This window comes from Aquila chrysaetos, chromosome 20, assembly GCF_900496995.4.
Source record: "Aquila chrysaetos chrysaetos chromosome 20, bAquChr1.4, whole genome shotgun sequence".
In the NCBI taxonomy this organism is placed as follows: Eukaryota; Metazoa; Chordata; class Aves; order Accipitriformes; family Accipitridae; genus Aquila; species Aquila chrysaetos.
The window spans coordinates 3,687,254-3,702,446 of record NC_044023.1 but is presented as its reverse complement, the minus strand read 5'-3'; the positions used below and the strand labels follow the sequence as shown (position 1 = coordinate 3,702,446).

The following is a 15,193-nucleotide window of genomic DNA, read 5'->3' as shown; positions in this document are numbered from 1 at the left end:
CCCTCACCAACTTGGTTGCCCTTCTCTGGACACGCTCCAGCAACTCCATGTCTTTCCCGTAGTGAGGGGCCCAAAACTGAACACGGGACTCGAGGTGCGGCCTCACCAGTGCTGAGTACAGGGGAACAATCACCTCCCTGCTCCTGCTGGCCACACTATTTCTGACACAGGCCAGGATGCCGTTGGCCTTCTTGGCCACCTGGGCACACTGCTGGCTCATATTCAGCCGGCTGTCAGCCAACACCCCCAGGTCTTTTTCTGCCGGGCAGCTTTCCAGCCGCTCTTCCCCAAGCCTGTAGCGCTGCGTGTGGTTGTTGTGACCCAAGTGCAGGACCCGGCACTTCGTCTTGTTGAACTTCATACAATTGTCCTCAGCCCATCGATCCAGCCTGTCCAGATCCCTCTGTAGAGCCTTCCTACCCTCCAGCAGATCAACATTCCCGCCCAACTTGGTGTCATCTGCAAACTTGCTGAGGGTGCACTCGATCCCCTCATCTAGATCATTGATAAAGGTATTAAACAGAACTGGCCCCAAAACTGAGCCCTGGGGAACACCACTTGTGACCCGCTGCCAACTGGATTTCACCCCAGTTGTCTCTCTGGGCTCGTCTGTCCAGCCAGCTTTTCACCCAGAGAAGAGTGCACTTGTCCAAGCCACGAGACGCCAGCTTCTCAAGGAGTATGCCATGAGAGACAGTGTCAAAGGCCTTGCTGAAGTCAAGGTAGATAACATCCACAGCCTTCCCCTCATCCACTAGGCAGGTCACCTGGTCATAGAAGGAGATCAGGTTGGTCAACCAGGACCTGCCTTTCGTAAACCCATGCTGACTGGGCCTGATCCCCTGCTTGTCCTGCACATGCCATGTGAGCGCACTCAAGACGAACTGTTCCATAATCTTCCCTGGTACCGAGGTCAGGCTGACAGGCCCGTAGTTCCCCGGATCCTCCCTCCGACCCTTCTTGTAAATGGGAGTCACATTGGCAAGCCTCGAGCCCTCTGGGACCTCCCCTGTTGACCAGGATTGCTGATAAATGATGGAGAGTGGCTTGGCAAGGACCTCTGCCAGTTCCCTCAGTACTCTCGGATGAATCCTGTCAGGTTCCATAGATTTGTGAGTGACCAGACAGCGTATTAGGTCACTAACTATTTCCTCCTGGATTAAGGGGGGTATATTCTGCTCTTTGTCCTTGCCTTCCAGCTCAGGGGGTGGAGTACCCTGAGGATTACTGGTCTCTCTATTAAAGACTGAGGCAAAGAAGGCATTAAGTACCTCAGCCTTTTCCTCATCTTTGGTGGCAATGTTCCCTTCTGTATCCATTAAAGAATAGATATTCTCCTTGGTTCTCTTTTTATTGTTAACATGTTTGTAAAAACGTTTTTTGTTGTCTCTTACGACAGTGGCCAGATTGAGTTCTAGCTGAGCTTTTGCCTTTCTAATTTCCTCTCTGCATGACCTAACAAGATCCGTGTATTCCTCCTGAGTTGTCTGCCCTTTCTTCCAGAGATGATAAACTCTCCTTTTTTTTCTTGACTCCTAGCAAAAGCTCCCCTTTCAGCCAGGCTGGTCGTTTTCCTCGGCGGTTCGACTGGCGGCACATGGGAATAGCCTGGTCCTGAGCCATTAAGATTTCCTTCTTAAAGAATGTCCATCCCTCCTGGACCCCTTTGCCCTTCAGGACCGTCTCCCATTATGTTAGGCTTTGAGTTAAAGACTCTAGCCAGTGAAAGGGCATTATGTTTGTTTGGCTCATAAACTTTACTAAAAATTACACCTGAGAACATAGTGTACTCTCTGTTTGCTGTGAAAATAGCTCTATGAAAATAGCACAAAATGCATGAATATACCAAAAAAATCTTGCATACAACAAGCTAGGTGCACACACATAGATCTAAGTCTGCAAAACTGTACACAGGTCTTAAATCACTATTTGACTGAGACATTTAAGTTCTTAACAGACAAATGAAGCTAAAATCTATAGTTTCCAAAAGGTAACACAGCTTTCTGTGACCTTCAAAATGAATACAAAGAAGGTCCACATTGGACTGAATTTTACTTTGCTTTTAGGTAGTCAGTTTGGCTTTCTTTGACACACAGAATATAATTTTAGTCCACAATTAATAATCAGGTTAATGAATATTACACAGGCTATCTTTCTGGTGATATTTCATCAAATCTAGAATGAGAAAAATTCTGTGTAGGTAGTAACATTTCTTCCATGCTTCTTAATGTCGCGTCTCAAAAAAACTGTTCTGCAATTTAGAACCAGCATACTGGGATACTTTGAGTATGACACTTCTTTTATACTTACCTACTCTTTTTGGTGTTTCTACTGTTTGTGCTTAAAGGAAGTACAAAGATAATAAAAACTTTGTTTTGACTAATTTTTTTTAACACTTGGCTTGTGCTTTGCAACTAAATAGACTTAATTTTATTCAGTCTTGATCCTGCAGTTGCATCGGTGTATGTGTAAATATGTGTATGTGGTTGTATCACTGCAGGACTCCAAGTGAAACCATAGCAACTTTATATTAATGAAAGGGTCCAACTGTGTGAGTACTATTATGAGTGAAACTAGACCTCCAAGGAGCACCCAGAGAATGCATTGCCAAGTAGGAGCTGATTTGTTTGCTCCAGAGCACCTTAGGAGTGCCATGGAGAGATGCTTAAGAAAAGTATTAGGTAGAACTTGTGACCATTAGTGGTCATTTTAAGAATCTGCTGCTTTTTTTCTCAAATACATAAATAAAATCAATGTCCTTGCCAAGTCCACTTCAGGGAACTACTGTTTAGCTCAATTCTGTTAATTTTAAGCAAATATTATTTTATTATTTGTCTACCTAATGCCTGCTTCAGCAAGATGCTGCTGTTAGGATATCTACCATATCAACTATTTCTATTTTGTCCTGGTTTGCTGTTTCAATAGATGTTCAACTACACGTACAAAGTGTATGTGACCCTACATGCTACTCCAGTGTTAGATCAGGATTATAAAGAGTAGCAGTGGGCTATTAAAGAAGTTATTATGCAGACTAAACGGGACCAATGCAAATGGTCATTTGCTATTCTCTGTCATGGGTCCCAGCACTAAGTCATGTTAAGGTGACAGAAATCATATTCTAAGCAGTATAAGAATTACAGAGACAGTGTCACCTGTTGGCAAGCTTAGTGCAGCTGCTGCCAAACCTAAGCTGCCCCTCACAGGGATCCAACTTACAGTGGGCCCTGTTTCAGTTTACAGCAGCTCAATGTATAAGCCAAGAGTTCTGATTTCAACTAATAATGAACTTTTGTGTTGTGAGTCTGCAGTTACGTAAAGCACTCTGAGATCTAGGTGATACAAGAACATGAAGCTTAAAGAAGTCTCTGATTAAAAGCTGAATCAGGATCACTCAATCTGTGGTTGCATAGGTGCTCTTAATTTTGTCTTCAGTGTGTACATGACACCTACCAATGAGTTCACAACTATTATTTCTGCTAGTCCCATGTCAGTGCAGTTTGTGTGGCACAATGCAGCTGAGCTGTGTTAATTCATCTTATCTTTCAATTAATCTAATTCATCTGCCTCTTGCTTCTTTCTCTCTGTGTTGCCCAATGCATACTTTTAAAATGATTAGGGTGTGGTTATCTCAACCAGTTTGTGTATAATTGTCCTTACTGTTCAGCAACCATTACCTCAGGTTAAACCAATAATTTCTTTTTCTGGTGGATTTGTGAGATATAAACACTAATATTCTGACTTCGTTCTCTGAATAACATTTTTGCAGAGCCCTTGATTGACTCAATGAGGGTTCTTCTTTGGAAGAACTGCCTACAAGTATTGTGAATTTTGTACTTCAAATGACTCATTGCTCCACATCGCTAGGTATCATACAGAGTTCTATACGTGCCTTACAAAGTCAGAAGGTTCATCCTGTTTCCTGTCGCCAACATATACACAGTACACAGAAAATATCAGGTCATTATGTTTGGAGCTGTTAAAAATAATCTGGGTATGTACAAAATAAAGATTTTAAATTGCAGTTCACTCAAATAGAAAGTTTTTTTACTGGAACTATAAAGAAGGCAGGTTTATCTCTGTGCCAAATTTTGTCTGTGTCTCCAATTGTTGAGGCAATGTAACTGTTCAAAAAGGTTGCATTTAAAGAAAGAGAAGAACAAAGACTGTGTTTTAACATTTTACATTCAAATTATTATTCTTGTACTTTGAGAAAGACTTAATGTTTTAGCAGACATTAGGAACTGAAAACAGTGACTCTATAGGACATTATGTTTGGAAAATTAAATGTTCATTAAAAAGCACTGTAGCAATGAACTACTCTATGAATCACTTATTGTTTTTACAGATCTTGTTCAAAAAATGAGGATGATCTATACTTACATGTATAAGTCAGTAATTTACATGGTTATAATGTTTTACTGCAGAACTGTATTTGGCAAATCCTAAAATAATAGCATTGGCAAATTTGAAAAAGCTATAATATAAAATCAAAGTGTGTGCTGTTTAGCTTTGTTCTGGGAAGGCTTAGAGGCATGGAAGTAGAACTGAGGATGCCACTTCCATACAACTAGTGGACAGTGTGATCTACCAGCAGAAGCGAGGGCTGATATTTTTTTGCATTGATGTATATAAAGTTGACCTACCAGAAGTGCTTATTTTTATGAATCCATGCATGTGTTCTGTGACAAGTGGGAGTAAAGAGGTAAGGGTGAAAATACCTTTTTATTCCCATACAGCTTGTCATCTAAATCAAAAGTAACAAGCTCTAAAATTTGTGAGGCTCTGCATGTCACAAAAGATTTGTAGTTTATTTCCAGCCTTTGGCGATTTGTACTTTTAAGTGTTTCCAAGATGAAGTGTAACATCACTTGATTTAAGGGACATTTTCCTTTTACCTCTAGGCCAATGCTAACCTATTCCAAGGTCAAGTGGAAAGGAATTTGACAAATAAGTGGTGATTTTGGGTGGTTTGCAGTTTGAACAGCTCTCATCCCCAAAGTTTTCGGGAACTGAATTAAGAATTATTAGCTGGTCAGTTAGTGGTTAAAATGCACTGAAAAGAACATTGAATTTGCATTCCACTTGCATAAGTGACTAAAATCTGTAATAGAAGACTAAGCTCCTTAGCTGATAGGTATTTTCCTCAGTTTCCACCAACTAATCAGAAATCAGATAGAGTTGCAGTGGAAATTTCATTCCATTGCCTGCCCAGACTAATGTGTATTTAATGTTTTGGCTTCAGCTTAGAATGAGCTTTCACACTTGACTGAACAGTGTAGCACTGCCAATAATAGATAATTATTAGGGGCACCATAGCCACCCAAGGTGATTGGCAGTGTGAAATGGTGAGAACATGTTGTTGCCAAAACTGATGACTGCCAATTACAGTTGTGTGATTTAGAGACTGAAATAATCTGACTTTTTGTTGTGCTAGGAATATGTCAGGCTCTGAATATTTGACTCTATTAAGTGTAACAGACAAATTCAGTTTTATTGACATAGAAGCACACGAAGTGGAAATTCAGCTATTGTAACATCTCAAAGCAGAGCATGTTTCTCAGGAAAACTTATTAACTAGAGAGGTAAAAATATGACAAGGAGAATTCTTCAGTAGAAAACATGTTTTCCTTTTTCTCTATATACTGTGTCCAACTCTAGGGTCTCTGAGCCCTAGTGACAAACTGCTTTTAGTGCAAATACTCTCCTTGTTTGACCATTAGTATTAATAAAAATAACTGAGGTCTCAATTTGGAACGAAGTTTGTCCTGATTGCTTTTAGTTTTTTAGCCACCTCTCAAAACAAAGACATTTCCTGTTTCTGCAGCTGCATATCAAATGAATGAGCTGAGCTCTCCAGATAAGCCCCGTTAATGCAACCCGTAACCAAGAGGTCAAGAATCTATTAATGCTAATCTTCCTCGCTTCCCTGGTATAGCCAACCTGTAAGACTTAGAAACAGTAGGTTGCTTTTCTCCATCCCTTTGAATAAGCCAAAAATGACTATTCTTTTGTAAATAAAATGTATCAAAATTTGTGTAAATGTAGGAGTGTTAAAAATACGTTTTCAGGAGGAAATATTTTATCTCAAGGGAGGGTTGGAATATAAACCAGATCCACAAGAGATCAAATCACTTGCCCCTGTTCTCCATATGTCCTTGGGATACTGCATGGATATTGGCCCTCATTATTTGATAATATTTCATTAAAAATGAACATTTAACCCTTTGAAGAAAAGGGCAGAGTTCATAAGGTGTTTTTATTTGCTTTGATTTGGCTTGTATGCTGTTCCATAAATTTCTTTGCTTCACTGCTGCAGCACTGTGGCAATGTAATGCTTAAAAACAGAGCTCTGATCTTCCAACTTTCACACTGTAGATTAACTCCCCTCCATTATAAAATTTGTCATACTGATACCTTATTACCTTATTACTTTTGAGATATTTTCCCAATAAAAATGTCTGTTTGAAACGGGAAGCAGACCTTACTAACGCTGTCCTTTTTGTATTCAGTCTAAAGGTATAGGAGATTGTTAGATAAAAAAAAAGAACGTACTTCATTTTTCCTGATATGGCTGCTTGAAGCAATTGCATCCATCTATCATTACAGCTGCCCCAATGAATTACAACTCAAAACTTTATGACAGTCACCTAGAGTTCTCCTGGGATCTGTGTTAGTTTGCTTTATTTTTTTACTTTCGGTTGGTTGGTTGTTTTGTTGGGTTTTTGGCGTTTGTTTTTTTTTTTTTTATTTTAAACTTGGTCTAAAGTCCTCTGTAATATGACCATAGACTCTTTCTTGAATTAAGTGAGGAAAGAGCTCCTTCTAGCGGTGGGCGATCTGCTTCAGCAAATAAATACTCATCCTGACAAGTAGTAATGTTGTGGGTTTGGTTTTTTTTTTTTTTTTTCTTCCCAGTTCCATAGTTTTAAATATGCTATCCTGTTACCCAGTAAAATAATAAAGATTTTCTCACTTTTGCACATTTGATATAGTTTAATGAGTTTCAGAATATTTTTTAAATTCAAGTATCAGGCATTTTTTTCATCACTATTGTTTTTAAAAGGTCTTATTTAAGTAAGATGTTTTAAAATGTCTCAGTAATTGTTTCACAAATTTTTAATAGTATCAAGCTGTTTCTGAAAGAAAAGATAAGTAGGTTATAGTAAAAGGAAGCATTACTTTTTAAATTGTTTCAGTATAATTTATCTTCCAGAAAAGAAACTCCCTCTTGTATTGTCTAGTTACCTAAATTCAGCTGAAAATTTACGCACGATGCATGAAGTAATAGAGGGTATTGTAAAATGTATTATAAAGTGATAATGTTATGCTTTTTGAGAATTGTGTGATTGTAAATATTCCTGATTTAAATGACCGGAGAGAAATAATTTATCTTTGCTCAGATCACTGTGCTTCCTGTGATTCTGGTCTTGCATAAGAAATATAAGAAAGGTCACAGTAGGTCAGACCAAAGGTCCATGTATTTCACTATCCTGTCTTCAGCACTACTTGCAGTCACACAGGAAGAAACGAAGTCATAGTAAATGACAACAATTATTTTTCTAGGAAATATGTAACTTTCTGGTTTGTCTCCACAGGACTCTCCTCTAAAAGCTGTACAGATGTTGTGGGTCAATCTAATTATGGACACCTTTGCCTCACTTGCTTTGGCCACCGAACCTCCAACAGAGGCTCTATTGCTAAGAAAGCCATATGGCAGGAACAAACCTCTTATATCCCGTACCATGATGAAGAACATTCTGGGCCACGCTGTTTATCAGCTTACTCTCATATTTACACTTCTTTTTGTCGGTAAGAAAGTTTGTTAGGCTTGTTGCTTAGTTTAGAAGCAACTAGGTCTTGTAGCCTGACATGTCAAAATGCTTTAAATGTAGCCACTTAATGCACATATATTAAGTCTGTCACAGTTAAACAGCTAGCAGGTCCGAGCTGTTTAAATGGGATCAGAAACAGTAGGGGAAACAGAACAGATGCAATAGAGGGATTTAGTCACCTTTCACATGTTGTTTACGTTGGGAAGGGCCACAGTGAGCTTTTTTGCCTTCTAACAAAATGTGGGTTTCGGCTTTGGCAAAAGTTTATGTTAAAACATAGCATAGAAGGTTACATTTTAATCGGAGTATCTAGCCTGCTTCTTCTATACTGAAATTTCATTTTGAGACTTGTCTTTAGTAGTCACGTAACAATGAATTTAAAAAGACACAACAAAAATCAAGATCCGTTTTACCAATATCTGGAGAAGCTCTAACTGGGAGCAAAATGTTTGTCATAGTCAAGAAATAATGCTGATCTTAAGTAGTATAGATAAGCAAATATTAAGTGATACAAATAACACTCCGTTTTGACATTTAATATCTAGAATGGATATTAAAAGGGGAAAAATCCAATTTATTAGATTACTGGACTCTTCTTCAGGCCTTGCTAGCAATGGATGCTTTTTATAGGTTGTATTTTGGAGAGGGGAGGGAAGGAGGAGGAATGTTTCTTGCTGCAGGGAGTAGTAGGGGCTAATAATAGATTCTGTTGCTCCACAATAATAAGTGAACTTGCTCAAAGGAATTTTATTGATTGGGTATTGTGTTCTTGTCACTATGTCATCATTGTTAAATTACATGTGTTGTCTTTCAGATTTTTTTCTTTATATACAGACTTCCATATAAGCTGTAAATGTAAATTTATGCTTCTTAGGAATTTTTTGAGCTCCATTGTGAGTCTTGCTCCACCTTACCAACAACTGGCTTATTTTATTAACAAACAATTGCTTATTTGAAATGCACAAAGGACGTGATGGTCTGTTTACAGTGGAGCTATTTAAACCAAAATAATTGCCACGTTTTGAAGAGAGATGGTCTGTAATATTGTTAGGCTTGCAGTGTATTTTAAGAATGTCTAGTGAGTCTAAGGGAATGGTAATTTCAGATTCTTTGAAACGGGTGTAGAAGGACTTGGTAATTCATGTGATATGAGTCTTGGAACGAGAACTTCTGTGAACTTTATGGGGAGTTTTAATGGCTTTTTGATGAGTTCTATGGTTTAAAATACTTTATACTGAGCCCAAATGAAAAGAAAACCAGGCTTTTTCAACCTATTCTAATTACTTCTGTGTGTCTCTAGAGAACCCATGCATACTTGGAAGGACGCAGCCCAACCAATTTTCTGATAAGCCTAGGAGATACGGTCTTTTCCTTTTTAAGCTCCACGAGGCTCAGCTTTGCAGTGAGATGATGTTCTAAACTCAGTCTTTCGATACATTCCAAATGATTGAGAATTATTTATATTTTGATCAACTAATACTTCATTTTTTTGTAGTAGGTTTCTGTAGAGACTAGTACATCAAGTTCTTCTATTTTTTCTATGATGTGGCAATAAATACATTGTGTTTGAACATACAGTAATGCCTTTGACACATCAGGCACATCAGAAATCACCATCTAGTTCTGTCAAACTATAGTATAAAAAAAAAAATCTTAATCTCAGCAATTAGGCATAATAGACACTAAAGTTGATGTGCTATAATGCCTTTTGGAAGATGTTTGGAAATAAAAACTAGGTATTGGTTTAACCACTGCCATTCCACAATAGTGGCATGTTCTGGTTTGCCAATTAAGTGATGCGATGCAATAATAGAGACTTAAGAAGAGGTACTCTCACTGAGGAAAGTATTATTCATATATTTGTGTTTGTGAGTGTATGAATGAAAGCAAATTGATGTAATGTGTGTATATAGATATGTGTGTGTGCGTGTATCTATAAAAGAAAAAATGACGGTATCTGTTTGCTTTCATTAAATTTTCCTTTATTGTTTACTTATAGTAAGGGGAATGTTTTCCAATACTTATCTCTTTGGAGATGTATAATCTTTTAAAAAATCTCTGCTTTCTCACAGTCAAAGTTTTGTGGCCTCATATTGTGTTACTGATATATTTGTGATATCATAATCTACTTTCTGTCAAAAAACTATAAGCCAAATTCTTTCTTTGGACACATGCTCATTATAACCAGTGACTTGAACATGAACTGCTCAAATATCCCAAGGCAAAAAAAGCGCTCACTGTTAACTTAGCTGACGGAATTAACGACCTCAGGAGAAAACCTGAGGAAACCTTTCTTCTTCTTTCTTCAGAATTTCTGAATATAATGCTAGTGGGATAGCAGAAAAATGTTCAAGTTTTAATTTGCTTTTATTAACAAAACACTGGTTATGAAAATGAGTAGTATTGTGATAATCCTTTAGTCTTATTTCATTCATTATTTACGCTTTCATGTGAATGCCCCATCCTTACTTTTAAGACAATGCCTCTTTCAGTAACTGTATGTTATCTGTAAACTTTGCGTATAAGAAAATGGATGAAAAATCGGACATGAGCTGGCAGCCTATGCACTTGCAGCCCAGAAAGCCAATCGTATCCTGGGCTGCATAAAAAGAATTGTGGCCAGCAGGTTGAGGGAGGTGATTCTCCCCCTCTACTCCACTCTTGTGACACTGGAGTACCGCATCCAGTTCTGGTGTCCCCAGTACAAGACAGACATGGACCTGTTAGAGCAGGTCCAGAGGAAAAGCCACAAAACTGATCAGAGAGCTCGAACAGCTCTCCTGTGAGGAAAGGCTGAGACAGTTGGGGTTGTTCAGCCTGGGAAGAGAAGCCTCTGGAGAGGCCTTATTGCAGCCTTTCAATGTATAAAAAGGGCTTATAAGAGAGACAGGGAGAGACTTTTTACCAAGGCCTGTAGTGACAGGACAAAGGGCAACAGTTTTAGACTGAAAGAGGCTAGGTTTGGCCATAAGAAAGACATTTTTTTACAATGAGAGTGGTGAGACACAGAAACAGGTTGCCCAAAGAAACTGGGGATGCTCCATCACTGGAAGTGTTCAAGGTCAGGTTAGATGGGACTTTGGGCAACATGGTCTACTGAAAGATGTCCTTGGCTGTGGCAGGGGGATTGGACTAGACGATCTTTAAAGGTCCCTTCCAACCCAAACCATTCTATGATTCTATCAGAAAAGAGGTTCCTTAGGTGCAGGTATCTTTTCAAAACTTAGTTCATTTTTACAGTTACTCATTATGGGTTGTATCTTGCTTTTTTTATTGGTCAGATTTGGAAGCGATAGTAAAATTATCAAAATAAAGAGCAATGCCTGATGGTGTGCTCTCAAAGAAAACTAGCAGAATGATCAAACCCAAATCTATTTAAAACCAGGAAAGTCTGTGTTCTTTATAATGAATATCCTTGAATGCTTGTCAAGAGTTATGCCATACTGGATTAGCAAATTGGTAAAAACTGCTGAAGAGTAGTTGCTTCTAATTATTGTAGAAAATTGCAAACATACTGTCAATGGTCTCAAGTGCTCGATACGTCAGAAAGAATTGACTTAGAATAATTACCACTTGGTTAGAGAAAAAGTACTACTGAAAACTATTTGTGTAGGTATACTAAGTTATTAGATAAAAGTCATCATTTGAGAAGCTTCTTGCTCAGGAAGTTTAGATGTCTTTTGCTCACTGGTGTTATAAATTCTGCCTGTATTACAGTAAGTGCAGAAAGAAAGCTCGTAAAACTGAGCACAGGAGGCAACTAGCTAAAGCAAACAATGGAAATGTAAAATTAAGTTTGATTAATTTATTCTAGTGGAAACCTTTATTTTTTTTCTTATACCCAGGTGAGAAAATGTTTAAGATTGACAGTGGGAGGAATGCACCACTTCACTCTCCTCCTTCAGAGCATTACACCATTATCTTCAACACCTTTGTCATGATGCAGCTTTTCAATGAAATCAACGCACGGAAAATCCATGGTGAAAGAAATGTCTTTGATGGCATCTTCAGAAATCCTATTTTTTGCACTATTGTACTGGGTACATTTGCTATTCAGGTAATGATTTGGGCAAGAATTAGTAACTATTCATCAGAAATGTACCTTAAGTTTTTTTCTGTGTGTGTGTGTTTGGGTTTTTTTTAATCTAAATGTTGTAGGAAGGACACTTAATAGTAAACTACCTGGTTTCACATATTTTCTCAATCAATACAATTGTCAGTAATGGAAAATGTTATGTAGCCATACTAATACAGCATAAATTTTGATTATTATAACTAGGTTAAATCTTAAATTATTCTGAAGATGTACAATCATAACTGCCATCATGATTTGTTGATATTGTAACTGATTCTTTTAGAAGAAATTATTAAATAGTATACCAAACAATAGCAACAAAGCATTTTACATTAATTTACTACTCCATGAATAGACAAATTAGCCTTCAAATAGCTAACGCTCCTCTGTTCTTCTGAGGTTAAATGCCACTGCCAAATGCTACTTGATGTTCTTGGTAATACTACTTCTTGGTAGTAATTCTTCATGTCCACCTCATTTGTGAGTTTGCTGTCCCAGTCATATGTGAACATAGTTACAGAATTACACACTTTTCCCAAACAGTTGTAGTTTTTCTGCTGTATGAACTCTAATTCCTTCTTCTGCTCCTGTATGCATCCATTTGCTGGCATCTATCCTGTACTTGATACCGCTTGACATTACCTTTTTGAAGTCTACTGCAGCCCTCACAATTGCTTAGAGTTGAGCTATTTCTATCTTGACATTATTGCTCAATTCTGGAATGGCATCCTGGAAGCTATCAGTATTGGGACCTTTCTCATGGAAAGAGTAAGGAGGAGGATAGATCTATCTGAATCTGGGCTATAGTGGTTTGAAACAGGAAAGGGGAAACACTCAAACTGAGTATGGGAGAAAGGGCACCAGTGATTGGTAGTAGAACTTGATAGTGATGGTCTTTTAAAAGCTAGTTCAAAACCATGGGTTTGCTACCATGAACTATAATGCCTTTAGGAGAGGCATGACAAATTTACAATCATCTCTAATTTTTTTTTATTAATCATGGATAGTGTTTGAGGATGTTTTCTTAGTTCTAGGCATTACTGTACTCAGTTGTCTGGCTGAAGGAAAAATGTCATCTAGCTGCTAGCCACATTTCTGAATCAGCTGCTGATTTTACTCCCTCTTCCCTGCTTTCCTAGTAGCTGAAATACTTAAGTGCACAGTTCAAACCACTAGGTTTTCACTCTGACAGTAAATCAAAAAGGACATTGTAGCATAAGAGTACTTAGGCTGTGACTCTAACTTGCTTTTAAGTCTCTTTTTAAAATCAGATATTTTTTCTTGGGGCAACAGAAGGTTAATCTTTCTATTAATTTCCCACTTCGTTTATTACATTGTGGAAATACAGCTTTGCATAATGTTGCTTGCTGAAGCAATGTCAGAAAAGTAGTTATTATTTTGGCTGTGTGTTTTAATAGCTGGATGTGTGAGCCAAGCATTTCATGCTAAAGAGATTGTCTCCAGGAGCTTGGATTATGTAGATGGATAATGGGAGATTACAGAAGTGGTTTTATTTCATATTTAAAGGTTTCTTAGTTCCATATGTATCTACTACACTTTCTGTGAAGTACAGACTAATTGGCTTTGATATTTCATCTTTGAGTGCAATAGTTCCATTAACTGTTAGTTAGTTTAGTTTAGTCCTCCTCCTAAACCCCTCCAAAAAGAAAAAAAGCCAGCAGCAGTGGCCAAATTTTCCAAGTGAAAAATATGGAGACTATTAGAATGCATCCTCAGTAAGGATCAGAAAGTGTTTATGTGAGAGCTACAACAGCTTGCGAAATAAAAGAGTAGTTACCGCTGCTGCCCTCAGACAAGCAATGGCTTTTTAAAATTTTTTTTAATTCCTTTCTCTGCTTTCAGAATAAATAAATAATTTTCACTGTGAAGGAAGAGGGACTAAAATATGCCATACCTACTATAAAGTATTTAGAAATTTCTCAATATGGAGTTGTAATTTCTTTCTTAGAATTTTAGCATCATATTCACAATTTTTGGTTTGTCTCCTCCTTTTTCCTTACTCTCTCCAATCATTTTCCCGCTTCCTATCCACTGCCTTCCATTCTCTGTCCCCTTCCTTATTTCTGTGTATATGGACTTCACATGGAATGAGTTTGTGTTCATAGTTTGTGTTTATTCACTCACACAAGAAAGCAACCACTTTATGTATTAGTGTTATTTTGTGTCTTAGACTGGACAAATTACTTTGAATTTCCGGTTTGCAGCCTTTGACAGTTTAAATCTCTGGCTTGTGCTTTCAGGTTCCTGGTTTTGCAGCAGCACTACTGTAAAATAGCAATAATAACTGATTTTCAGTTAGCAAAACCTTCCCAGTCTAACCAGGCTTTGAAACTTGTTGAGATTCAGTGTGTGTTGGTTATCCTGCTGCAAGGTGTGTGGTTTTCCCACCCTCTTTCTCCAACAGGACTAGATTTTGGTATACTATCAGTCTATCCATGATAACACGTCTATAAGTGTACAATAAATGTTAATTAGAGGGAAAAAATCTCTCATGCAATGGACATTCCAAAATAAACTATGTCAGAGTCAACATATCCCCAGCTGAGAATATTCAGAAGCTGGGAGAACACACAGGGACAGTCCTGTTTTCTTTCTTCCTGGGCATTCATATATGATGACTGTTGTTAGCTATGAGGCTAAGGAAGCCTTAGTCTGAACTGGTATGGCTTTTTCTGATCTTTAATTCAGTGTGCATAAATTTGTGTGGTTTGATTTTTTTAGTGACTGGGATTCTGCAGCTTTTGCTGGATGGGTTCCAAAAATGTCCTTCTGGTAACTTGATTTAGTGCCACCTAAGAGTGTCAAATGACATATTTGGAATATAAGATAGTATTTTGATTTTAGGTACTCTTTAGATTCAGTCCACTAAACAATAGATTGATAATAATATGTTTGACTATTCTACTGGTAAAATATGTTGGAATCAAACCAGCAGAGCTGTAATATGTAGAAAGACAAAGTAAAATCTCAATTGAAACATGACTGAAAGTTGCTGGGTTTTTTTTGCTGGCATTCGGGGTTTTTGGGGGTGGAGTGTTTTGTTTTGTTTTTTCCCCAGAAAATATTTACCCCCTTTCTTCTCTGCTTTTCTTTGTAGATAGTAATTGTCCAGTTTGGAGGAAAACCATTTAGCTGTTCTCCCCTGCAGCTTGACCAGTGGATGTGGTGTGTATTTATTGGATTAGGAGAACTTGTATGGGGTCAGGTAAGCATTCAGGAATATGCAGATTTCTTTCTTTTGTTTTTATAAACCAATCAAAGATCT

The 15,193-nt window shown here is 37.8% G+C and overlaps 1 protein-coding gene across 25 annotated transcripts in view; it reads left to right on the top strand.

Annotated features, from left to right (window-relative positions):
- Positions 1-15,193, top strand: part of ATP2B2 (ATPase plasma membrane Ca2+ transporting 2) — a 441,356-nt gene that overhangs the window by 401,261 nt on the left and 24,902 nt on the right. For all 25 annotated transcript variants that reach the window (XR_003920764.2, XM_029996153.2, XM_029996154.2 and 22 more), the window contains 3 exons: positions 7,596-7,809; positions 11,678-11,889; positions 15,026-15,133. Coding sequence is in view for 24 of the 25 variants with exons in the window: in XM_029996153.2 (XP_029852013.1) it covers positions 7,596-7,809; positions 11,678-11,889; positions 15,026-15,133 (534 nt within the window). In the remaining variant the exon portion in view is untranslated. The remainder of the gene's footprint in view (positions 1-7,595; positions 7,810-11,677; positions 11,890-15,025; positions 15,134-15,193) is intronic.